At 47.0% G+C, this 25752-nt stretch overlaps 1 protein-coding gene across 2 annotated transcripts in view; it reads right to left on the reverse strand.

The window, feature by feature from the left end:
* Positions 1-25752, reverse strand: part of LOC146813557 (uncharacterized) — a 98357-nt gene that overhangs the window by 50748 nt on the left and 21857 nt on the right. For both annotated transcript variants that reach the window (XM_085620336.1, XM_085620337.1), the window contains exons 4-5: positions 9606-9713; positions 2385-2489 (exon numbers count right to left, since the gene is read on the reverse strand). In XM_085620336.1, coding sequence (XP_085476462.1) covers positions 2385-2489; positions 9606-9713 — 213 coding nt within the window. The remainder of the gene's footprint in view (positions 1-2384; positions 2490-9605; positions 9714-25752) is intronic.

The raw sequence follows: 25752 nt of genomic DNA on the forward strand, positions 1-25752 counted from the left end.
CACTAACACCCAATACCACTACTTCTACACTTAGCCCACCCCCTCATTTACATTGCTCTCTTCTAAGCCACTCGCAGAGTCCTGCATCTGTAACAAGCTTTACCCGAACTCTGTCTTTCCTTTCCTACATACCCATTCAGTGCCATACACAATTCTGACTTACAACAGGGCATTTCTTACTAAAAGCGCACGGCTTAGAGCTACCCAGTCTCGTCCTTGCTTGTAAAGCGACCAGCCCACCTTTGCTTTACTTCTGCTAAAAAAATCACAGATTTCCTTCTGGGATCTGCTTTCACAATGTATGCCTTTCTTCTTCCACTCAAGATCCGAGTGCGCTCCTCCACTCTGGGCACCTTTTACTCGGGCACCCTTTACCCGGCGGTCTGTTAGTGAGGTTTTACGCCCAAAAGCAACTACATAATTTCCCCGCAGTTCATCCATATTCTCCCTGGACCTTATAGGTGTTAGTGCTAGTATTACTTTGACTATTAGTGTGTGTATCAGTGCGAGTATCAGTGCGAGTATTTCTTTGTCTATTAGTGTGCCCCATCAGTGCGAGTATTCCTTTGTGTATTAGTGTGCACATCAGTGTGCGTAATAACTTAGCTCCTAATAAACCTGTCATGTAATGCATGAAAATGACGCAATATGCCAACGGTTTCAGGGCCGACACAAGGACATCTACATTTTTGGTTTTCTTCCATTGTTTTCTCTGAAATACTTTGAAGCAGTCTTGGCCGCACACGATGTAGGAGACAAAGAGGCTCCAGGGGTCCTGTCTGCGCAAGGCATACCTTGAAACAAGTGCGCCGGCACAAACAGGGAAAGTGCACCTAATTACATAGAATGTGCTGCCCCCACAGCAGTTTTGAACTCATGCGTATTCAAGTTAAAAGCAAAACTGCTCCATGTTTTCACAGTGCAGGCGGCATCCACCTGCACATTTAGGCGGGTATTAGAGATCTCCTTACAGGGGGGTGCAGTGAGTGACCCCCTTTCCTCCCTCCAGAGGGCTGCCATCAGAGGGCGCACTGACAGTGCGCCTCCTGAGAGCTTCTTTGCCTGCATCTATAATACGGAGCAAGTGCAAAGGAATTCCTTCATTTGCATGGGGCACGCCCCCATGCAAATGAGGGACGCCCCCTGAAGATAAAGCACCAGCGCTATTGGTATTACAGAAGAGGATGTACAAGATTCTGCTGCCCCGTCTGTAGTACCAAAGTGCCCCCGGGGCGTATGTGTAATACGTCCCCAGGTTTTGTACAGCATGTGATGTGCTCTGGCTTACTACATCTGGCTGTGCACATGTGAACAACCTGTCCTCTCGCGTCACTTCAACCTCTTCACAGATTGAAATATACTTAATAAAGAACTCCCTCCGTCATTGCATCTCTTGGAGTGTGGAGCAGTGTCTGTGGGCGGTGTTATGAGTGTGCGACACGCACCTACTTCACATCCCGAAGCCATACCACGACACACCCGACATCCAAAGCGCTTTGGCGCTTAAACACTCACTGCATGTCAGGCGCTGTACTTTGTGTCTGCCTCCATCACAGTGAAAGGAGCTTCTTTAACCCATGTCACTGCTCCCATGAATAACATGCCGATGTGAAGCGCTTATCAAACGGAGTAAAACAAGGTCATGTAGGCACTGCAGTGCCCAGGCCAGGCACGCATCGGGAGTAGGGGGGCACTCGTCCAGCTTGCGCCCTAAAGGCTCCACACTACCCGCTACGGGGGCTGCTAAGTGTATAAAATTAAGATCAGAACCAGCACCTTTGAAGCCTTCTGCCACTGAGGTCCTGTCAGATCTCACTCCTACGAGGCTCATTCATCCTCCATGGAGCAGTCGGATCCTTGAGCCAGCAGGGAAGTCTGCGAACCAGCGAAGATCTACCTGCAGTAAGTGCACCCCTCGGGTGGTTCACCTCCAAGGCTGTCATAAGTTTATAAGGGCTAATTACCAAGGGGGAGACTAGTAGTGAAGTTCACAAGCTCCAAGTACCGCCATCAGCAAAGCTTCATTACCACTGACTGGTGGGACGAACAAAGAATATGGAATATACCAAATTACACACCACCCGTCCCCAAGTGATGCATGTAATGCAAGTCTATGCGACACAGAAATGAAGGCAATTTGTAATAAAACACGGACGCAGCACACTCCTGAGCACAGCGCCATTCAGGGAATCTTGTTACCCAACTCAATCGTACTCATTTTATCGACCCAGAAGCATAAAGTGCTGAGTGGCCCTGCAGGGATTTGAACCTGTGACCATGAGGTGGAACATATGCCCCTACACTGGACGCATCAGTCCACTGAGCATCTGTAGAGCCACATCTGCAGCCACGCCCAATCTCCCCTGGAGGCCCAATGTACTCACCTGCAGAGGCGAGTCCCTTCACCTCAGAGGGCAGGGCATCCAGGGAGCGCGGCCCGCCCTCTCGTTTAATGTTCAATGAAGCATCAGGCGTAACATATGCCGATCCTGTCAAAAATAAAACGAAACCAAAATATATCATCAGCAAAACGTATCAAGATTTTGTTACTTCCTAGATACATTGTGTCAGAAAAGGTTTATTATTTAATTTTCCTCAAATGGTCCTCAACTCATAAAGACTCTGAAGAACCTAGAACAGTTAAGACAAACACGTCGGCACATGGATAGTGATTAGCAGCGCAGGCGTGCTCGATACCCAGGCTCTTGGCTGGTCCCTGGCCCGATTCCTCATCACACGGACGATCGTACGGGTCGTTACATGGGGGGAACCATGGGAAGGACTCATATCTCTATGAGCGGATGCTATCCTTTTTTATGTGTTCAGCCCCCCCGCAATGATTACCCACCTCACACATATTCTGCGCATTTCTTAGGCAATACTCTGGTTACACGGTAAACTGGGACAAATCCCTCATGCACCTAATGACAGGCCCTATGCCCACGCTGCCCAGAAGTGTCGACCTCCCTCTATCAACTGAGGATTTCAAATACCTAGGCATTCACTCATGGATCCCACCCTATTCTACCGTCTGAATTTAGCCCCCCTCCTTGAACGTTTTGCGGCAGGCGTACAAAATTGGAAAACTTTGCCGTTCCCATTACTGGGGCGAGAGGCGATGTTTACAATGATGAAATTACCCCGAATGCTCTATATTTTGCAAATCACCCCATATCATGTCCCGGATAAAATCTTCCAGACCATTGAATCCCTTCTCCGCTCATTGTTGTGGAACGCAGCCTCACCACGCATTGCCCTCTCCAAGCTGATGTGTGGAGTATACGACGGAGGCATAGGCCTCCCAGGCCTAAAGAAGCACTACTGGGCAGCGCATCTAGCGATAGCAAACGATTGAGTGTATGCTCCCTGGAATGACCCGACCTTTCCGCTGGAACGGCTCTCTATGGGGCCTGGGGGATATCAGGCCATACTCTAACTCACCTAAGGCCAAAAACATATTTCCCCAAACGCAACCAGTAGCTCAAATATGGAGAACAGCTACGTCCTTTTTGGGTTGGAGGAGGAAGCTCACTGACATGACCCCATTATGGCATAGTGACCTCTCCCAGGTGAGTGACCTCCGGGGCTTCAAAGCATGAAACCTAATAGGGACATCCTCGTTGGGGGATGTATGGAGGGAGGGCAATATGCTTACTTAGGAGGAGCTACAGATCCAGCATGAACTGACCGCGACTGAAGTATATAGATACCGCCAGCTCAAACATGCCCATGGGACACATATCTCTGGGGGGACGCCCCTCTCGGATTTCTCCCCCGTAGAGGATAGAATCCCAACTGAGCCATTAAATAAAAAGACCGTCTCCCTGATCTATAAAAGGCTACGGAATAACTCTCCCATTATTCTGACCGCGTTGAGGTCCAAATGGGAGGGAGATATTAGGGACTGTGATGACGGAGAATGAGAGGAGGCATTGGGGACCTTCCACGAGGTAGCTATACACACTGGGTACTGACTGATTTTTCTGCGCATACTACACTGCTCTTACTAATCACGCACAACACTCAGACTCATAGGACGTGCCCCAACAGACCTCGGTCTTAGGGGCTCTGGGAGTGAAGGAACCTTCTTCCACACGATATGGGCATGCCCAGCGATTCAAGCCTTTTGGATCAAACTACAGAGAATCATGGAGAAAGTTATTACAGCACCCCCCCCACCCCCCCCCCCCCCCCCAAAAAAAAATCAGCGAAGAAATGGATTTCACATATCTGGGAGAAGGCATGCCCAGCGATTCAAGCCTTGATCGAACACCAGCGAATCATGGAGAAAGTTAATACAGACCCCCCCCCCCCAAAAAAAAAAAACAGCGAAGAAATGGATTTCACATATCTGGGAGAAGGCATGCCCAGCGATTCAAGCCTTGATCAAACACCAGCGAATCATGGAGGAAGTTATTACAGACCCCCCCCCCCCCCCAAACAGCGAAGAGAGGCCAGTTGCATATCTGGGAGAGGAGCCGCCACCAAAATACACCAGGATCTGGGTCTCACTGGGCCTTTCAGCAGCCAAGTGGAATACTGCACACCTGTGGGGAGCAGCTGTGACGCCAGCGGTGAGGGGTTGGGAGCGGGACTTAGACTGGTGTATGATAAATGAGAAGCCGATATATCAAGGAAGGGGCTGCCCGTATAAATGAGAAGATGTGGATGGGATGGCGCTCCTATAGGGGCTTAGATGCGGGACCCACCCCAATGCGAGAAGATCGAGAATGGGATACACTTAACACTTGGGTGCAACGAGGCGACAAATTTGTACCAGCTACTTCTCACTTAGAATAATTTGCCCATATGTGATTTCTGAAAGATCTTTCCGTTCACTTGATGAGACATGTATCACTGCCTTGAGATCTCGGTATGCTGCTCAATGTTATGTTTACTTATGTTCATACCTTTATTTAAAACTCAATAAAAATTATTAAAATATAAAAATCTACTGAGCGCAACTTAGGTAAGCCCCTCACAAGTTATTTTCGTTCCTCATTGGTTCTAGTAATAATGCCCCTCATGAAGTCTTTAAAATAGTTCAGGCGTTTACCACTGCCAGTCATTTTTCACAGTGCTTCTTCTTCAGAAGTATTACGTGACTCCTTGCCTACTTACTTGTTGGACAAAATTCAATTAATTTATCAATCCTTCATAACACCTCCTAAGGATGCACAAATGTCATCAGCCGGTTCTTCTGATCCAGCACAATGTCTTTTCTAATTCAATGCGGTCACCACAGACCCGACTTACAACTGTTCTAGTCCATTAAAACCAGGATCTCCCCAAGACGCTTCCTGAGCCAGAATACTACACGTTAGCATCTTTATTGGGTCTAGCTTGTGCTCTCCGTTTACTCCTTCGTTGAAGTCAGGGTGTTTGCCCTCAGAATCGCCATTAGATTCTCTGACTCCCAACAGCTGCCACCCAATATCCCTTCTGTGAAAAGTAGCTGAGAAAATGATCATTAATCAGCTATCTGATTTTGTTTTTACTTACCTTCATTTAATCCTTTCCAAACATGTTTCCGGTTGTATAACGGCACCGAAGGCGCGCTTCTAACAATACAAAATGAATCACACCATATTTTGGACCAAGGCAGAGTTGTAGCCCTCACTCTTTTTGACCTGTCCGCTAACTTGGGTACAGTTCTCAGCCTTTGCTGTTGAAAAGGTAGGCGGAAATCATTGCAAGTGACCAACCCTTAGAATGTTTATACGACTTACTGACTGGCAGAAGTCAAGCCAGAGATGCACCACTGTTCGGATCCTCATCCAAAGTATTAATGCGCAGTGTTCCACAGAGATCTTCTCTCAGACTGACTAATGGAGCCTCAGCTGTCCTGTAGGGGTTACAGAGAGGTTGCTCAAAATTTTACAGATTAGGCAGGACTGGAATTCTGTGAAAGCTTATTTTGTGAATGGACTTGTAGCTGTTGCCGACTGAATGTCCACCAATTGTCTAAAGTTGAAGTCAGCCAAAACCAAGGTGCTGACTTTAGGTAGACTGCCATCTTGTTGAGAACCAACTTGCGGTGTGCCAAGTTATGGTAACGTCTCTGCCCTTTTCATACAGTTTGTAATTTGGGAGTTATAATGGACAGCACATTATCATTTTCTCCTCAGACTGAGATAGTTATGACCTAAATTCTTGCTCCCAGCTGCTAAATAACTTAGCATTTGTCGGTTTTCAACTCTACCATACCGAGACTCTATATCTTCGGCTAGTAACTTTTTTAGTTCATGTCTCCAAGTGGTCAGCACGTCCTTTACTTAATCTTCCACAACATGTCCACGTTTCTAGCCACTTTGTGCACTCCACTGGCTTCTCATGCAAAAATACATTATTTTCAGAGTAGGTATTTGATTTAAGGCACCGATGATCTTGGTACAGTCTTTATGCTACACCGTACTTATTATTATTATTATTATTAGTTCAATTTGTAACGCGCATGGCTGCCCCAGCAACGGGGCGTCCCAGCGCGACCCTGACCGAGGCCAAATCACCCAGCGACAGACACAGCAGGCTGCAGGCTCTTGGTATGTCCCTGCTAGAGCACTGAGTTTCTCATCTGTCAAGCTCCTTAATAATCCTTCATTAAAGAAAGCACATGGGTGGTGTCACCCGTGAAGCTGTAGAGCATGTTGCGGAAGACTGCAGTTCTGGACACATAGTTAAGCCTATCCTGTTTTTGGAGCACACCTAGCTCTGTGCCGTAGGAGCCCTTTAGACTCTTCTTCTTTGTTTGGTACCTGCAGGTATGCATGTCCGGCCTAGTGCCTTGCATGAAAAAACAGTGAACAAAACCAGCCTCACTACCTTGTATGATCTGTTTGCAACCTGTCTGAGCTGTGCAGGGCCAAACCTAGATCTCTGGGGTCATTTGGGGCCTCGTCCTTTGTGCTGAAATGTGTGAGACCTTTTTGGAAATAGGACATATCTCTTCAAGGGTCTGGCTAATTTCTCCTTGAATAAACATCATTTCTCCCTGTTGGGGCCTTTGCAGGAATGTCCATGGAGATGTGCCGGGCACCTGATTGGTAGAAGTCATGATTTTCAGGTCTAGCTTTAGCTAAGAACTTTGATTTTGCTGAAATTATATAATATTTTATTCACTTTAAAGGCTTTCAGCCAGACCTCTTCATTTATTGGTCAACTGTTGTGTCATTCACATGAATTTTTTTACCCGCTGCAGCGTACAACAAGGGGCAATGGGTCAGCTCACTTCAGCCACTGGCGAACTTCACGGTGAGTCTTCACGCCATTCTGCATGCTCGCAAAGCTGCACATTCACAACAAAGTAGTTCTGTCTGTGCCAGAGACTACTAAGGCAGTATGTGCTTTTTTCCCCAAAATATTTTGCTTTGAGCCAATGCTTTTTTTCCCCATATTTGCGAGGGCTCAACATCACCTTCAAAATAAAGTTTTGCAAAAACTGCGATAAAAGAGGAATTATAAAATATAAAAAGGGTGGTAGCCTCTGCCAGACCTGCTGTCTTGAATGTAGACCCCCATCTCATTGGCACCGACTTCCTGCCAATGCCAGACCTGCTATTTTGAAGGTAGACCTCTTCTCATTGGCCCAGACTTCCTGCCAATCCCAGACCTGCTGTCTTGAAGGTAGACCTCTTCTCATTGGCCCCGACTTCCTGCCAATGCCAGACCTGCTGTCTTGAAGGTAAACCTCTTCTCACGGCCCGACTTCCTGCCAATGCCATACCTGCTGTCCTGAAGGTAGACCTCTACTCATTGGCCCGACTTCCTGCCAATGCCAGACCTACTGTCTTGAAGGTAGACCTCTTCTCATTGAGCGGATTTCCTGCCAATGCCAGACCTGCTATCCTGAAGGTAGACCTCTTCTCATTGGCCCCAACTTCCTGCCAATGCCATCAGAACTGGATAAGAACGGGCCCCTCAGATACAGTACTTTGTAGGCGCTTTGGTTCGAATGGAATCCTGCAGCCCAGCTCAGAGACACTGTCTCAGGACTACTTGTTGCTATTACTCGAACCAAAGCGGGGACTACAGCCATCTCACAGTTGTGCTCTGATCTGTAGGAAGAGCTGCTGGACTGTGCCTAGGGGAGCAGTGCTAACATCGAGAACAAATACCAAATCCCAGCTGACTGAAGGCGTGAGCCGAGGAGCCCACAAGGAAGAGAATCATGCAAAAGCAAAAACATTCTAGTCCAACTGGCTGTAACTACCCGAAAGGAGGTCTGAACAGCCAGAGAGTCAAAGGATCACCCCCACTCCTCGATGAGCTGCATTTGAGGCCGATTCACTGCCGACCCGAAATCTACAATCTTGCGAGTATCACGAGCATCCGCTCCCTCATCTAGGCTGCCATAATCTGTTCATCATGCCGCGAGTCCAGCCCTACCTGCTAACAGCGTCATGTTATTTTCTCCATAGACAAATCCGATCTCCTAGGGTCAAAACGCCTCACCTGCCATCCTGGTCCCACTGCAGGCAAATGTTTTTCAGGCACTTTATTCAATAGTCCTGATGATGATCCAATATCTCACAGATAAGGATCGAAACGCCGTCGGCACAATAGTCAACCTTATACACATTGATTCTCGTATCTAAATATTGTGTTAAGGTTACTTCCTCATATTTGTTGTTTCACAATGTATTTATGACTTTATAGAAACAACCACAAATTGCCTGAGCTCTTTTTTCTTTGTTTGTCTGTTCTACGTGGGTCTATGGATACAGGCTTGTCTCCCACTGTTACTTGACTCACAATTTTTTGTTCTAAATCTCAATTATTTTGCATATTAAAATTGGCTTTATCGGGCTGGATACTGGCACAAATATAGCACCTCATTGTCCCAGGGACCACTGTCTCTTAGAATAAGAGAGTCAAAGGGAGGCAATGCTGGTTGTGCACTGGGTGACCTGTAATCCTCCTTGACCACCCCAGAGACCGAGTCCGCAGTCAGGTCCACTGCTGCATGCCAGACTCCATGTTGCCAGTGGAGAAAAGGGATTTGAGAAAGCGAGCTTCTCCATGCTCCCAAGGCACAAGCACCGGCAATGGGGATACAAGGAGTGCACACAATGGGAACAAGGAACCTCCAGGAAAAGATCGATGCAGAGGGTGATTTCCAGCAAATACGTTTCATCTTCTGTGAGGGACTCGTCTTTTTCACACTGATGTGTGATCGCATGTCATAAAACTACGTAGTGTGGGACATGCTGCCGTTTTAGTAGAAAGGTTCAAAGAACATTTCCAATGTGTGATGAAGGTTATGGTCTGCATCTGGAACGCACAAATGAAAGAGCAGGCAGTGTCTTAACGTGATCTATTTGCGAAGCACAGATGCAGCTCTGGTGATGAATTTACATGAGAAATCTTAGAGTGCGAGCCTTACCGAACCAGGGGACATGAGAAACCTTAGAGTGCGAGCCTTACCAAACCAGGGGCAGCATGAGTGCTTACCGAACCAGGGGCAGCATGAGAAACCTTAGAGTGCGAGGCTTACCGAACCAGGGGCAGAGTGCGAGCCTTACCGAACAAGGGGACATGAGAAACCTTACAGTGCGAGCCCTACCAAACCAGGGGCAGCATAAGAAACCTTAGAGTGCGAGCCTTACCAAACCAGGGGCCAGCACTTCCTTCATCTTCTTCCACATCATGAGAATCCATTAAACCAAACTCAGACTCTTCCTCAGTCGTCAGACCATCACCAGGAACATAATGTCCTACCAGATAAATACAGACAACACAACGAGAATTAAATTGAGGGTTTCAGGAAGGAAATGCAGGTTGTAAAGCTTTTATTCACTGTCAGACATGGAAGTTAAACAAAGCAGAGAGTAGAAAGGGATATATACAGAACGGGGCAAATGCTAACATGATATGCAATAGAGCGGCTCCGGAGCCTGCAGTAAGCATGCGTAGACTCCTCTGTGGAGTCACCTCCAGGTTAATATATTACCCTCTGCGCAGTGCAGGTGTGTGCTGGAGACACCACCTCCCACACCTATGATCATAAACTCACAGTGAGAAGTCTGTGCGACCCTCGGATGAGTGTGTATCACATTGTATCACATTGGAACATCCCCAGGGGCCTGGAAGAGAATACTGATCTGGTTGTCATGCTCCGCACGGCGCACGGCAGGCGTGTGCTGGGAATACCACACCTTTCAACTATAATCAAACCCACAAATTCTTGTTTGCAAACAGACACAGCAATACTCTGTTGCATGACCAGACTGACTTGGTACCGCTCCTTTTGTTATTATCCTTATGAAATGAGACTTACTAGACTTGGTGGCGGTCAGAGCTTCCAGCATTTTTAATCTGTTCCTGACCTTTCACTTGATGATTTTTAAGGCAGGCATCAAAGTCTTACCTTGTTTTTGTTGAGGCTCAGCCTAGTAGTCTGGTTTAGAATTTATTGTAAATGGTGTAGATTATATGCCAGTTTAGGTATCAGCGGGGGGAGACTCGGCGGGGCGAGACTTGGAAGACTTAGCGGGGCCAGACTCAGCAGGCTCGGCGGGGCCAGACTCAGCAGGCTCGGCGGGGCCAGACTCAGCAGGCTCGGCGGGGCCAGACTCAGCAGGCTCGGCGGGGCCAGACTCAGCAGGCTCGGCGGGGCCAGACTCAGCAGGCTCGGCGGGGCCAGACTCAGCAGGCTCGGCGGGGCCAGACTCAGCAGGCTCGGCGGGGCCAGACTCAGCAGGCTCGGCGGGGCCAGACTCAGCAGGCTCGGCGGGGTAAGACTCAGTAGGGCGAGACTCAGCAGGCTCGGCGGGGCGAGACTCAGCAGACTCGGCGGGGCCAGACTCAGCAGACTCAAGTCAAGTCAAGTCAAAGTGGCTTTATTTCGATATAAAAATATCTTTAAAAGTTTTACAGCAATAAAAACACAACAAAGTTAATTAAAATCTGTATAAACATAGACAATAAATAGCGAAAAAAGGTCGGATCACACAGACCATGATTAAACATTTAGTAAAAGCCATTTTGTCCTAATAAGCCATGCCCAGCTTAAGTATTTGGCTAAGCCACAGACATACAGCGGCCGAGTGTCTGAGCTCAAAATTCGCAAGGCCATGCTGCATTGTCGAGTACCCAGCTCCCTGCACAGTGGCTTTAGCCACCTGGAGCGGGGCGCTTTGTAGGCAGGGCATACAAACAGAAAATGGGGGATCGATTCTATCTTCAGAGGGCAAAAAGGACAGTAGGGTGTAGTTTGGGCCGGGGGTTTCCACCGGGCGGTCAATGATCTCACCGGCAACACACCAATTCTAAACTTGAAAAACAAAGCTCTGTCCCTGGGAATTGCAATGAAGTCCAAGTAATGTTCCCGAACTGCCACATCCTTTACAAGCAAAAAATCCCTGGAGGCATGGCACAGGCTAGAATCGGTATTTCTTTTACTTGTTACCCAAGTACAGTAAAATTTCTTCAAGACTGATTTGGGAGGGGCAGACCGAGAATGCCAAGCCCCCTCAAGACCAAGATCAGTCAGCAAGCTTTTCACGTCCCTTAACCACCTTATTTTTGCCCATCCAGACAAGCCTAAAATCTCCTTTAGCCCCTCGGCATAACTGGCCAGTTCCGGGACCCTCCACAGGCGAGCCCACAGTAAAAGAGGACGCAGCCTAGCCTGGTCCTGGATGGGACGACACCCCATGTCCAACAAAAGGGGAAGAGTGGGAGTGCTCTTAGGAAGGGACATCAAGTTCCTCAGAAAGTTATTCTCTGAGCACACCAACTGGCTCATGTTCTGGGCGCCCCATAGCTCTGCTCCATAAAGTGCTGCGCTAACTGCTCTGGCAGCATAAATGTCGAGCACCGGGGCGATAGGTTTCATAGAGGATGCCTTCTGCTCCTTCAAAAGAGCCCCCACCACCCTTTTGTGACTTAAGATCATTTTAAGGAGGTGACTGTCCCACTTCATGGTATCAAGGAGGCGTATGCCCAAGTAATCGAATTCCTTGACCCTTTCCAAAGGAACCAGGTTAAGCACTGGGGGCCGTCCAAGTTTTTTGGGGGGGTTCAAAACAAGGAACTTGGTTTTATCAGTATTGATCTTTAAACCTGTTAACTCGCAGAATTGATTAAAACCATCCAAGAGGCTCTGTAAGCCAGCCGGGGTCTTGGAAATTAGCAGGGTGTCATCGGCAAATAATAGGGTTGGGATCTTCCTCCCTGCCAAGGATGGTGAATCAGCTGGAATTTTAAGGAGGTGATCCACAACTCCATTTATATAGAGTGAAAAGAGGGTGGGAGCAAGGACGCACCCCTGGCGCACACCTCTGCTAACTTTAATGCGAGCAGTCCTTTGTCCCTGGGTTTCCCACCTCACCTGCGCAAAGTTGTTCTCATGAAGTTTTATTATAAGACACAGTAGTTACGAGGGCATGCCTAATTTTACCAAGACCCGCCACAGGCGCTCCCGGGGTACTAGGTCAAAGGCAGTCCGTAGATCAATAAATGCCAAATACAGACTGCCTTTGCCTATAACTACCACCTTCCAATAAATCATCAACAGTCGAAATGACTGTTCGATGGTCCCGGTACCAGCCCTGAAGCCTGCTTGGAAGTCAGATAATATTTTGTTCTCTTCTGCCCATTGGAGAACCCTACTCAGAATTACGTTCCCTGCCACTTTTTGGGACGAGTCTATCAAGCTTATGGGGCGATAGTTAGATGGGTCATCCCGAAACCCTTTCTTGAAGATCGGGACGACCTCTGCACCCATCCACGACTCTGGGAGTGAAGCTCCTTGCCTAGATGCATTAAGCAGGGAAGCAATAAGAACCCCCCACTCTCCCGGATTAAGGCGGAACAGGTCCCCAGGAAAACCATCTGGCCCTGCAGCTTTCAACGGGACAAGGGATTTAATAGAGTGTTCAACCTCCCTAGCTGTAAAAGGGACATCCACCCCTGAGTCGTGACAACCAGAAATGGGTGGAAAAAAAGAATCTAGTTCAACCTCCATGTGCACAGTGTAGAGGGAAGAAAAGTGCTCAAACCAGGACTCCTCAGGAATGTTACAGGTAATGAGCGAGTCTATGGGCCTGTGTTTGGCTCTAATTAAATTCCAAAAACCCCTGGGATTTTTCTCTGCACTTGCGGATTTCAGGTCACTCCAGAACTTATCCTCCCAGTCTCTCTTAGCGACCTGTTGAGCTGATCTATACTTCTTCCGCGCAACCGCCACTAACCCTCCATCCTCTTTCTTCACTGCCATAATTAATTCTCGCTTTGCTTTCCGACAGGGGGCGGAGTACCAGCCCGAATTACCCTTTGGGCGCGGCACCCTCCGATCACCATCCGGTCGAATGGGTATAGAGAAAAGGTCCCCTATTGATCTAGTGATACTACTAAACAAGGAGGAAACCTCATCAATATTTAGTGTAGCTGCTAAAAGCCTTGGTATGATATTTATATTAAGTAACAACAAGAGCACCCAGAAAGGTCAGCTAGGGACCTTGGGAATTGGATAATTCTTAACAACAAAAGCCCCTAGTCATAGGAAGAATAGGGTTAGTGATAAATAAGGACCCAATCAGTACTTATTTTGAGGAAGACTTGTCCAGCCGGACAGAGGTCATGAATTTTACTAATATACAAAAATAACTAAAATTAAGAAGATTCATAAAGTGGGACACAAGCCTGCGTCCAGTACACACTTTAGGTCAAGAAGACAAAGAGGTTCAGGCATAAAAACATAGTTTGCTTATAAGTATCAAGAATAATTGAGAAACATTTTAAACAACAACACCCTTATGTGTCAAAATCACGTTTTTTTCAACATATCAAGTATTTGTAAGTGTCGACGGCGTTTCGATCCTACTAAACAATTGCAAGGATCATCATCAGGACAAGGGACAGTAATGCCTGTGCGATATAACCTGAATAACCTTAAGGAGAAGAGGAAGGAAGAGGGAGAGGGTATTTAAGATCATTATGGACTCGTGAGAGCCATGACTGAAATGGTGACAACAAGAGAAACACAGAAAACCATAGTGCACCATTTGTAACGTGTGCTCATAATAATGCTCAGAAGGAAAGATACACATAAGCACAACACATTGAATTATTACAACTCTAGATTGAAACAATAAGGAGTGAAATTGGCACTCAATTTAAGGTGGAAGTAATGCAGATTGCTGGAATCCGATAGCATTGGAGAATAAAAACAGCAGAAAAATAGAAAAAGTTGTCAGGCAAGTGTGCAAAAACCGATCAGCTAACGCGTGGGCATTCAGGTGCATGCTGTATAGGTTACGATGCCGGGTGAGGTGTGTGCTCGTGATAATCAAATTACGGAACCGCTACGGTGAACGGGACGGATGGCAAAGTGAGGCGGAAGGTCAAGTAACGAGCGAAGGCTTACCGCAGCCGCGGTTGAATCAGAGACGTTCAACTGTAAGGGGAGAGGGTAAGAATTAGTGGAGAAGGTGAGAGGGTGGACGGAACCAGTGTGCTAACCGCGGGGAAATTAAACTTACTTGGAATAAACAATAAGAAAGGCGTAGCCAGGGGGCTAGGATGATAGATTACTTTCTTCGTCTGGACTCGTAGGTCTGTGTACCGCGGACCTAGGATGAGGTTCCTACGGATAGGGAGGAAGGCAGAGTCAAGGAAGGTACTGGTGGTGAGAAGGGTGGGCGGGCGTGTGTTAGCAGGAAGGGCACTTACCGGAGTGACTGCGATATTGCAAGGCCGGCGATGCGGGAGCAGGATTACGACAATGCGGCTGCTAACGGGTGCTTGGGAGCATGCGTGTTAAATCCGCGTTGTGGTGGGACGGGCTACGGCTGATTAGAGGAAAGAGTAAAGGGACTGCAATAGAATAGAAACCAAAGCGGCCATCTTGAGATGGTCAGGGATGATTGAGAGGAGATTAGCCAGCGTATAAGGGAAAGATAAGAAATAAAAATTATAAAGTTGTAGTGAGCACGTATTTCAACCAAGGGGGACAGTATCCCATGGGACCAAAGGAGAACACATGAATACATAATGGAGACAGAATGGTGGATGGGTCGAATGTTTTACAGTTCAAGGATTCCTTAAGGTTATTCAGGTTATATCGCATAGGCATTACTGTCCCTTGTCCTGATGATGATCCTTGCAATTGTTTAGTAGGATCGAAACGCCGTCGACACTTACAAATACCCGATATGTTGAAAAACCGTGATTTTGACACATAAGGGTGTTGTTGTTTAAAATGTTTGTTTCTCAATTATTCTTGATACTTATAAGCAAACTATGTTTTTATGCCTGAACCTCTTTGTCTTCTTGACCTAATGTGTGTACTGGACGCAGGCTTGTGTCCCACTTTATGAATCTTCTTAATTTTAGTTATTTTTGTATATTAGTAAAATTCATGACCTCTGTCCGGCTGGACAAGTCTTCCTCAAAATAAGTACTGATTGGGTCCTTATTTATCACTAACCTTATTCTTCCTATGACTAGGGGCTTTTGTTGTTAAGAATTATCCAATTCCCAAGGTCCCTAGCTGACCTTTCTGGGTGCTCTTGTTGTTACTTAATATAATTAGCGCAATCGCCTGATTGCAAGGGCCTTGTCCTATTACCCCCTTTCCAAGTGGGTCCCTCCCCTTCTGTCCTTTCCATACCCCCCTCCTTACCCCTTAACTCTAACACCCTTGACATGTCTGACAACACACCACTTTACTCGGATGATTACATAAAGAAAATCCTAGAAGGCCCCTCGCTCTTCTCTAGCTTAGATGAGACAAGTAGTCGCACGACTGATTACTCCGAAGAGCTAGAAAAACTAAAAAAGAAATTCATCCGTTTGGAATTAATGATACGTATGTTAACAGAGTATCTCAAATCTAACACAATCCCACAAGGGCTAATAGTGAGGAACATTCCTGGTGTCTTCACTGACAATCCTAAATATATCAATAATTTTAGTTATATTGGTACCACCTGCTCAAGGCACTGGCTTGTACTCGGAATAGACATTGCCTCTGAGGAACTCAAAGAGTTAACTAAAATCATTAATGACAGAGAAAAACATTAAAGATAACAACACAATTCCTGAAGCTAAAAAACTTCTGGAAAAGTTGAAAAAACATCTGAAGAATTCCATCGTCTGGAACAGAACAAGAAATCCAATAAAGTCAAAAGGGATATAAAATCATTCACCCAAGAGAGAGCGTACCCTTATCTTAATAAATATTTCTATACTAATCGCGCTTACAATAACCCTCAGAACTCTCGCCCCTGGGGCCGTTTCAATAAACGGCAGAATTTGGTAGGGTTCTCTGACACATCAGCAGAGTCATCAGATAATTCAGATCCAGGAGAGGGTACAAGTAACATCACCAGAACCCCGAGTCCTCTTTTTTTAGGTCGAGATCAACAAGACCCACCCAGGAGAGGCAGGGGGAGACAACGCTCTCGTTGGTACAATCCTCCAGGAGAACGCCAAACGCGACAGAAGTTTTATCGGTGGTAAACCCCACACTGCAAACCAATATGACTGATGAAACTCTAACAGTTCCCCTTTTCAATCTCTCAGCACACGTACTATCTAGTCACGAGATCTCACTACTGAGCAAAGGGTTGTCATTTGTCCCTACCACTTACCCCAACTTCTTAGACCTGCAAACGGAACTCTTAAGGTTCTTTCGGAAGTTAAGACTTCAGAGCTACTTCCAAGTGAATCCCTTTACTCCTAAAGCATCTAACACCCCGCTTAGACTCCCATCCACATTTTCCCCACCTGCTAATTTGATCCCCAGTGAGATCATTACATTTGAAAAACTGGTACTAAAAGAAGTAATGAATATTTCTGCCGCACATCACTACATTCCCTACAATATAACCAGGGACGAAAAGGCAGCAATATCATCATTACGTGAAAATACTAAACTGATAATCAAACCGGCAGATAAGGGTGGCGGTATAGTTTTACAGGAGAAAAATGACTATAAAGCCGAAATAAATCGGCAATTGGCAAATACAGATCATTACTGTAAACTTTTCACTAACCCTACCAAAGAACTACAAACTATGATTAAACAGATTACTGATGAAGGCTTACACCAGGGCTTCCTGAGCAAGTTAGAATACCAATTCCTAAACACAAAAAACCCAAGGCTGCCTGTAATCTATACGCTTCCAAAGATTCATAAAAATCTTGAGAAACCACCAGGTCGACCAATTGTGTCTGGATGTGGCTCAATTTTGGAGCCATTGGGCCACTATGTCAACTACTTTATTAAAGATTTTGTTCCCAATACCCACGGTTATATTCGTGACAGCATGGCAATGATAAATATGGTAGAGAATCTTCCCTATGATCCTGATTCCAATACCCTATGTACCTTGGACGTTGAATCCTTGTACACGAATATACCTCAAAGGGATTCGCTACTTGTCATTGAAACCATTCTTAACCAAAGACCCCGTCCCCATGCGGTTCCGACCAACTTTATATTGCAACTATTGGAAGTATGCCTTACCAGGAACTTTTTCACCTTTGAACAGCAGTTCTTTCAACAGGTCAAAGGTACTTCCATGGGTGCAATTTTTGCACCCAATTTGGCCATTCTCTACATGGACACATTGGAAATGGGACATATACTCACTACAGACAACCCCTTTTCGTCATGTATCTATAAATGGAAAAGATACATAGACGATATATTCATAATTTGGCAGGGCGATGATAACTTACTTGCGCCTTTCCTCCACTGGCTAACAATAACTGCGGTGGACTTAATTTTACGATGTCACACGACAAAGAATCAATTCCCTTTCTTGACTTTACAATTAAACACACGGACGGCTATCTTATAACTAGCCTCTTCCGAAAGTCCACTGAACGCAATACTTTACTTAGCTATGATAGCAGCCACCCTCGTGCTCTTAGAGATTCTTTGCCATTTTCACAATTCCTGAGAATTCGAAGAAACTGCTTCCTAAAAATAGATTACTTTTATGAAGCTAAAATACTTTGTCAAAAACTGCTTAAAAGAGGTTACCCACGCAGACTAGTGCGCAATCCTATGAAATGCGCCTGGTACTGCCCCCGTGATACTCTTTTAGAACCAAAAACCAAACAGGAGTCCAATCCACTAGTATGTGTCACAACATTTTCCACAATCTCGAGTGCCATACGTAAAACTATTCTACGAAATTGGCCTATCTTGAATGCAGGCAATCTCGGTTTTGATCGACCTTTGTTTGCATTCAAGAAGAACAAAAATATTAAGACCACTTGGTCCGCGCAGCACTCCCTGTAACTGCCAATATGAACACTTCGAATGAACTCTGGTCACTTCCTCCATTAACTGGTCATGCTAAATGTGGCAATTGTGCTGTATGTCCATTTACTATTGAATGTAAAATATTTGTTTTTGGTGACATTAGAAACTAATTGAAATTGTTTACAAACTGTAACTCTAACAATGTAATTTACGCAATTTTTTGTCCATGTGACAAAATTTATGTCGGTCAAACCACGCAAAAGATTCGCCTGCGTATCTCACAACACAGGAGCAGAATTCGCTGCAAAATCCTTACTGCCCCCTTGGTTGAACATTTTCTTGAAAAGAACCACTCTGAGGACCAACTACGTTGGACTGTGATTACTGCTGTGAAGCTACCACCGAGGGGCGGTGACATTTCTAAAATTCTAAGTAAAGAAGAGTTGAAATGGATCCTTAAAACTGACAGCCTGAATACGGGGCTAAATCGTCTTGAGGATTGGACTACCATCATTTGATTCCGAAGTTAAACTCTTTTCCTTGAAATCCTTGAACTGTAAAACATTCGACCCATCCACCATTCTGTCTCCATTATGTATTCATGTGTTCTCCTTTGGTCCCATGGGATACTGTCCCCCTTGGTTGAAATACGTGCTCACTACAACTTTATAATTTTTATTTCTTATCTTTCCCTTATACGCTGGCTAATCTCCTCTCAATCATCCCTGACCATCTCAAGATGGCCGCTTTGGTTTCTATTCTTTTGCAGTCCCTTTACTCTTTCCTCTAATCAGCTGTAGCCCGTCCCACCACAACGCGGATTTAACACGCATGCTCCCAAGCACCCGTTAGCAGCCGCATTGTCGTAATCCTGCTCCCGCATCGCCGGCCTTGCAATATCGCAGTCACTCCGGTAAGTGCCCTTCCTGCTCACACACGCCCGCCCACCCTTCTCACCACCAGTATCTTCCTTGACTCTGCCTTCCTCCCTATCCGTAGGAACCTCATCCTAGGTCCGCGGTACACAGACCTACGAGTCCAGACGAAGAAAGTAATCTATCATCCTAGCCCCCTGGCTACGCCTTTCTTATTGTTTATTCCAAGTAAGTTTAATTTCCCCGCGGTTAGCACACTGGTTCCGTCCACCCTCTCACCTTCTCCACTAATTCTTACCCTCTCCCCTTACAGTTGAACGTCTCTGATTCAACCGCGGCTGCGGTAAGCCTTCGCTCGTTACTTGACCTTCCGCCTCACTTTGCCATCCGTCCCGTTCACCGTAGCGGTTCCGTAATTTGATTATCACGAGCACACACCTCACCCGGCATCGTAACCTATACAGCATGCACCTGAATGCCCACGCGTTAGCTGATCGGTTTTTGCACACTTGCCTGACAACTTTTTCTATTTTTCTGCTGTTTTTATTCTCCAATGCTATCGGATTCCAGCAATCTGCATTACTTCCACCTTAAATTGAGTGCCAATTTCACTCCTTATTGTTTCAATCTAGAGTTGTAATAATTCAATGTGTTGTGCTTATGTGTATCTTTCCTTCTGAGCATTATTATTAGCACACGTTACAAATGGTGCACTATAGTTTTCTGTGTTTCTCTTGTTGTCACCATTTCAGTCATGGCTCTCACGAGTCCATAATGATCTTAAATATCCTCTCCCTTCCTCTTCTCCTTAAGGTTATTCAGGTTATATCGCACAGGCATTACTGTCCCTTGTCCTGATGATGATCCTTGCAATTGTTTAGTAGGATCGAAACGTCGTCGACACTTACAAATACCCGATATGTTGAAAAAACCGTGATTTTGACACATAAGGGTGTTGTTGCTTAAAATGTTTGTTTCTCAATTATTCTTGATACTTGTAAGCAAACTATGTTTTTATGCCTGAACCTCTTTGTCTTCTTGACCTAATGTGTGTACTGGACGCAGGCTTGTGTCCCACTTTATGAATCTTCTTAATTTTAGTTATTTTTGTATATTAGTAAAATTCATGACCTCTGTCCGGCTGGACAAGTCTTCCTCAAAATAAGGACTGATTGGGTCCTTATTTATCACTAACCTTATTCTTCCTATGACTAGGGGCTTTTGTTGTTAAGAATTTTGGTATGATATTTGACATAATTTTCCTTATGCCCATGACCTTCTCCTCATCGAGGATAAGCTTGTCCCATTTTAACCGCCTCTCGCAATTCGATGGGCAGACTTCCCCGGTCGACCTTATGGCAGGAGGGGTTACACGGCTGATGTTCTTGCACCATAAGGAGGTTAAACTCAAAGAGAGCGGATTGTGGTCTCTATCCGTACATGCAACAACCTCCATATCTACCAAATGGGGCAAAGACGAAAATCTAAGAGGATATAATCTATCCTAGATGTGTCCAACCCTGTTGTATGTATGTGCCCCTTTCTGGTCAGAAATGGATCTCCCATTGGTCGCCCTTAGGCCAAACTCCAGTGTGAGTGCATTCAGTTGTATTGCACGTTGGGACCATCTCTTAATTGGGCTTATATTAAGGGGCGGAATACCTCTTCGGGTGTCCTCGCCTAGGGTGTCTAGGACATCGTCCCCTGCAAGTGGCTCATACGTGCAATTAAAATCCCCCATGACTAGAGTGTATGAATTCGGGTTGCACTCCCTGAGCCCGTCCTCCAAAGCTACTAGGGTCGGGGAAGGCAAACCTCCTTTTGGACCTCTAGTATAGATGTTAAAAATCTCCAGAGGGCTGCCACTGTGAGAGCCCCTCACAGACAGTCTCATTAAATCAGAGGAATTAGTCTTGAGCTGCCTCACGTGCAAACCAGAAGAAAGTCTTACCCATATGAGTAACCCACCTGACGGGCGCCCCCTTCCCGCAGTAGGTATGCTTGCAGCAACACAAAAGGTCATATAGCCCACTTTGTGCCGGGGTTCTACAGACCAAGTCTCCTGGAAGGCACAGATGTCAAAGGATTCAATGAAAGAGTTCCAATCAGCCAGCTCTAAATTACGGCTTATGCCCGCCACATTCCAGCTGATCACCTTAAGGTTCTCGATGCTGGGGGCTTGCACTACATGGAGTAGAGAGGGGTCAAGGGGCGGCCAGGGGGAAATGAGGTTACTTCCAACATCAATTGTTGCCGACTCAATTCCGTTTGCAACAGTGCTGGATCCAATAGGAGCAATCCCATTCTGACAGCTATACAAAGGGGTCAAGGAGGGAGGTGAAGAAGGATCGCTGACACAAGGAGGCTCAATGCATACTGTTACGCTCAGGTCACTATATGTAGCCCCAGCGGCCCCCGGAGAACCCGGATTGGTTGCTCCATGATCATCACGTCAGCAATCCTGCCACGCTAGATATGGGCAAGGGCCGAGGTTCCGAGACATAAGTCTGGGGTCGAGAGTATCATAACGGGGGTACCAACAGCCCCTACCCTCACTATTTGTCTGCCTACCAGGCCAGTGCGATGGTGGAGGCCGATAAAAGTAGCTGAGATCGCAAGTACTAATGGCAGATAGGGCGCGGTCAGGCTCCTGGCTACAAATGTGCCTAGCTGCTCTCGGATCCCTAAAGTTAACTAGAATAAAATCTCCATTTTGGTTCTTTGGCCTGTTACCCACCCAACCAACCCGTCTCACATGAATAATCCGACCATCAATGTCACCAGGTAGAGGTCTATTTTCTCTGAGCCAGAACACTGTTTTGTTTTTTAGCTCAGTATAAGACTCTTTACTGCCTGGGTTTAATGGGGGGACCCCAGTAAGGACCACCACAAATGGTTGGCAACCGGGGGAAGGCTAGGATATGGTGCAGTTAAAGTCCCCTTCTTCCCTATTTCCGGGACCTTTGGTGCTGGGGAAGTAGAAGAGGTTGAGGGTGCTAGACATGGCCCGCCAGCAATAGCGCTACTGGAAGTATTGGTATTCTTGGCCAAAGCTACTGCACCCGATTTTGAGTGATCTGTGGTCTTCAAGGCAGAGTTAGTAGGTTTTTTTAGATTACCAATGGTTTTGAGCTGTGTTTTATTAACCATGGTTGAAATCCCTGGTACCTCCCCCCCCCCCCCGGATACAAAGTGGGTTTACAGGGCATGCTTTCCCTGGTTACAACCTGTGTCTTCCCCGCTATGACTGGTGTTGGACCCGGACTCCTTACAGGGGGCCCAGGTAACAAGTGAGAGGATTGCCCATCCTCTCTAAATTTGGAGTTGAATTTAATCAAAGATTTTACCGAAAAAAAGTTGTCGCGGACAGTCTGTTCAAAGGCATCCACCCGCTCTGACAGTTTCTTTAACTGCTCTATAACCGGAAGTAACAGTGATTTCACTATACACTCAAACTTAGGGAGCAAGAGGCTCTCCGAGGGCATACCTAGGTGTGGGGCCAGATTTAGTTCTATATTCGACTGTTGAGGGAGAATATCCGCCCCTGCTACTGCCTGCTGATTTTTTAAAGGATCTAAGCCCCCCCCTGGGCTCTTCCCCAATACAACCCCCTTATGAGGATTTTTCTTCCTTAGCTTAATGTGGGGTTTGATCAAATTCCCCCTACGAGGGCTAACAGCACGTTTTCTTTTGACTGGGGCAACTCCCCCCACTGCCTGTACTTGGGAATCAGGCTGAGGGGAGGGAATATCAGGGGCCTGAGACACAGGAGAAGTTATAACTACTGGACAGGTTAGCTGAAGTATTGGAGGGCTGTCTGGTTCAGTTAAATTAATACCACCCTGAGCAATTAGAGACAGCCTATCCAGGCTTGCCCTAATTCTATTAACTCGGTGCTCATCAGGTGGTGAAAGATCGACAATCAGGGGAACAGGAACATGGACGAGAGATGGAGCTAGTACCAGGTTGCCCAGGGAAGAGCGTTTGTTGGTAAGAGATTCCCAAGAGAGTTCACGCTCCGTCCGGACAATCTCCTTCTCTACGATAGAAAAGGCACGCGTTATGAATTGATCCATGAAGCCACTCACACAGTCACCCCCCCCCTCTTCGCAACTTATTCGAGCGAGTTGCCATCGGCATTTAGAGATGGTCAAATGGCTCGAAATTGAAGCAACGCGCTACCTAAAGGGGAAAGGGGTGACCTAAATACGTTTCACAAGGAAAAACAACGGGCACCTGATAGGAAAAGCCACGACCCTGTTCCTTGCCTGGGCGGCTTAGGGGGATGGCCCTGCCCGGCCTCCTCCGGCCCCTGACGGCCACAGACGGTCCCGCCCTTGTCCCGGGCTTCTCCCGGCGCGCCCCGCTCGCGTCCTGCGAGGCTAGGAGTAGGTCCAATTAAATATGGGATATGCAAGTCCGGGGGCGTGGCTCACAGGGTGCGCAGGCCAGGTGTCAGGGGCGTGCCGGGACTCCTGGGAGATTGAGTCCCTGCAGCGCGATGCTCCTCCCCTGTTTCAGACGGCCAGCCGCCTCGCAGCGTCGCCACCAGCTGCACGAAGCGGCACCCGCAAAGCGGGTGCGGCGAGGTGTTAGAATGGCAGCAGGCACAGGTCCACAACACCAAGCCCAAGACCACAGGGCAAAGAAAATAGGCAGCGTCCTCCGGTAAGGGTCCGAGCAAAAAGAGTAACCCACAGATGTCACAAGAGGCTGTACCTTTTAACAAGGTGCCGATCCGGGGGCGTGGCTCACAGGGTGCGCAGGCCAGGTGTCAGGGGCCGTGCCGGGACTCCTGGGAGATTGAGTCCCTGCAGCGCGATTCTCCTCCCCTGTTTCAGACGGCCAGCCGCCTCGGAGCGTCGCCACCAGCTGCACGAAGCGGCACCCGCGAAGCGGCACCCGCGAAGCGGGTGCGGCGAGGTGTTAGAATGGCAGCAGGCGCAGGTCCACAACACCAAGCCCAAGACCACAGGGCAAAGAAAATAGGCAGCGTCCTCCGGTAAGGGTCCGAGCAAAAAGAGCAGACTCGGCGGGGCCAGACTCAGCAGACTTGGTGGGGTAAGACTCAGTAAGGCGAGACTCAGCAGGCTCGGCGGGGCGAGACTCAGCAGACTCGGCGGGGCGAGACTCAGCAGACTCGGCGGGGCGAGACTCAGCAGACTCGGCGGGGCGAGACTCGGCGGGGCAAGACTCAGTAGGGCGTGACTCCTGCTAAACAGAGAAAGTTGGCTGTGCTTATTTTCACTTAATTTATTTGGGACTCGAAGGTGAGGACTGAGACCAAACTGAGGACAGAACCTTTCTTTCCTTTTGTGTGATATGACTAGTGCTGGCCCCAGTTTTGACAGCCTATAGTGAGAGAGGGTCGTTCTTGGCACCAACCACACCCACAAGCTCAGTTTTGGTGCCAATGAAGCCAGCTTCTGCTCTATCCTTTTTGAGAAAGACCATGGAGCCATCTTTATCTACCTAACTTAGCAAAGAGTAATGGATTAGAATCTCCCGGTCCCAACAAGCCTGAGTTTCATAATCGCTGGAACATCAGATGCTAAATAGTGCTCATCGTACGATGGATGTTGGGGCACCGGCATTTTTATCCTCTTGGTATCACAGAAGCATCTGACATAACTGGCCATCGCACAGTGCTGTATGTCCTACATGCCTCCAAGATGCGAGTTAACACTCACTGGTGCATCTACCATACTCTCCAGGCCTCAAGATCCAAGTAAGATGATGTTGGCTTTACTGCTTTGCTCCTACCAGTACCGTACTGTTACTACCTACCTAATTCTATTGCAGCCAGAACTGACTTGTGGGGAATATTATATGCTTATACTGCCAAATAATACTGCTGCTATTATCAACAAGGGGACTACTTTAGTTTTTTTCCCCACTCATTACACTTTTAACGTCAAAATCGATGTTGGAGGAACTCTTCTTCATTTTAGTCATTTGTGTATTTTAAGGGATTTACTTTTCGCCGCTGTAGGATTGTTGTACTGCTTAGGAATTGTAAGTGTGGCCGTGTTCAGTGCCACTCCCCGAGGGCCATTATTTCAGACCAGAACTGTCATTTTGAAGTGCGGTCTAGTCTTTCTGCAGTAGTCAGCCCGGTACAAAAGACACACTGCAGTGCGGGTGTGCCGCCGGCACCCCAAATGAAAGACCGTCTGTGCCCGTCAGCGTTCGGCCAGGGCTAGAGACTCTGCTCACTGTCTGAACATTAGATTAACCTATGGCTAAGATAAACTGCATCAACTGAAGAGGGTGAAGACAAATACTTGTAAGAATGCGACAGCTGTGCTTGATGTTCCCACAACTTGCACAACACGCAACTGGAAGCTAGGAAATTACTCCACCTCAACTACAAGTATTAAATATTCTAAAAAGCTGCATTACACTCACAAGTTGCGGATTTACTTATTGAACTGCAGATCTCTCCCTAAACACAGCGAAGAGCTAGTTACCTTTTAAGAGGAGAGGAGACCAGATGCCATGTTTCTTACTGAACCATGGCTAAAAACCGAATCCACCCCAGATATTGTAATGGCCCTTCCTCCTGGCTACTGGATAGCTAGCCGGATCAAAGAACACAGAAGAGAAGGAGGGGTTACCATAATCCTTAAGAAGGAATGCAAAGCCACCCTATTGATA

This window comes from Triturus cristatus, chromosome 7 (assembly GCF_964204655.1).
Source record: "Triturus cristatus chromosome 7, aTriCri1.1, whole genome shotgun sequence".
NCBI lineage: Eukaryota > Metazoa > Chordata > Amphibia > Caudata > Salamandridae > Triturus > Triturus cristatus.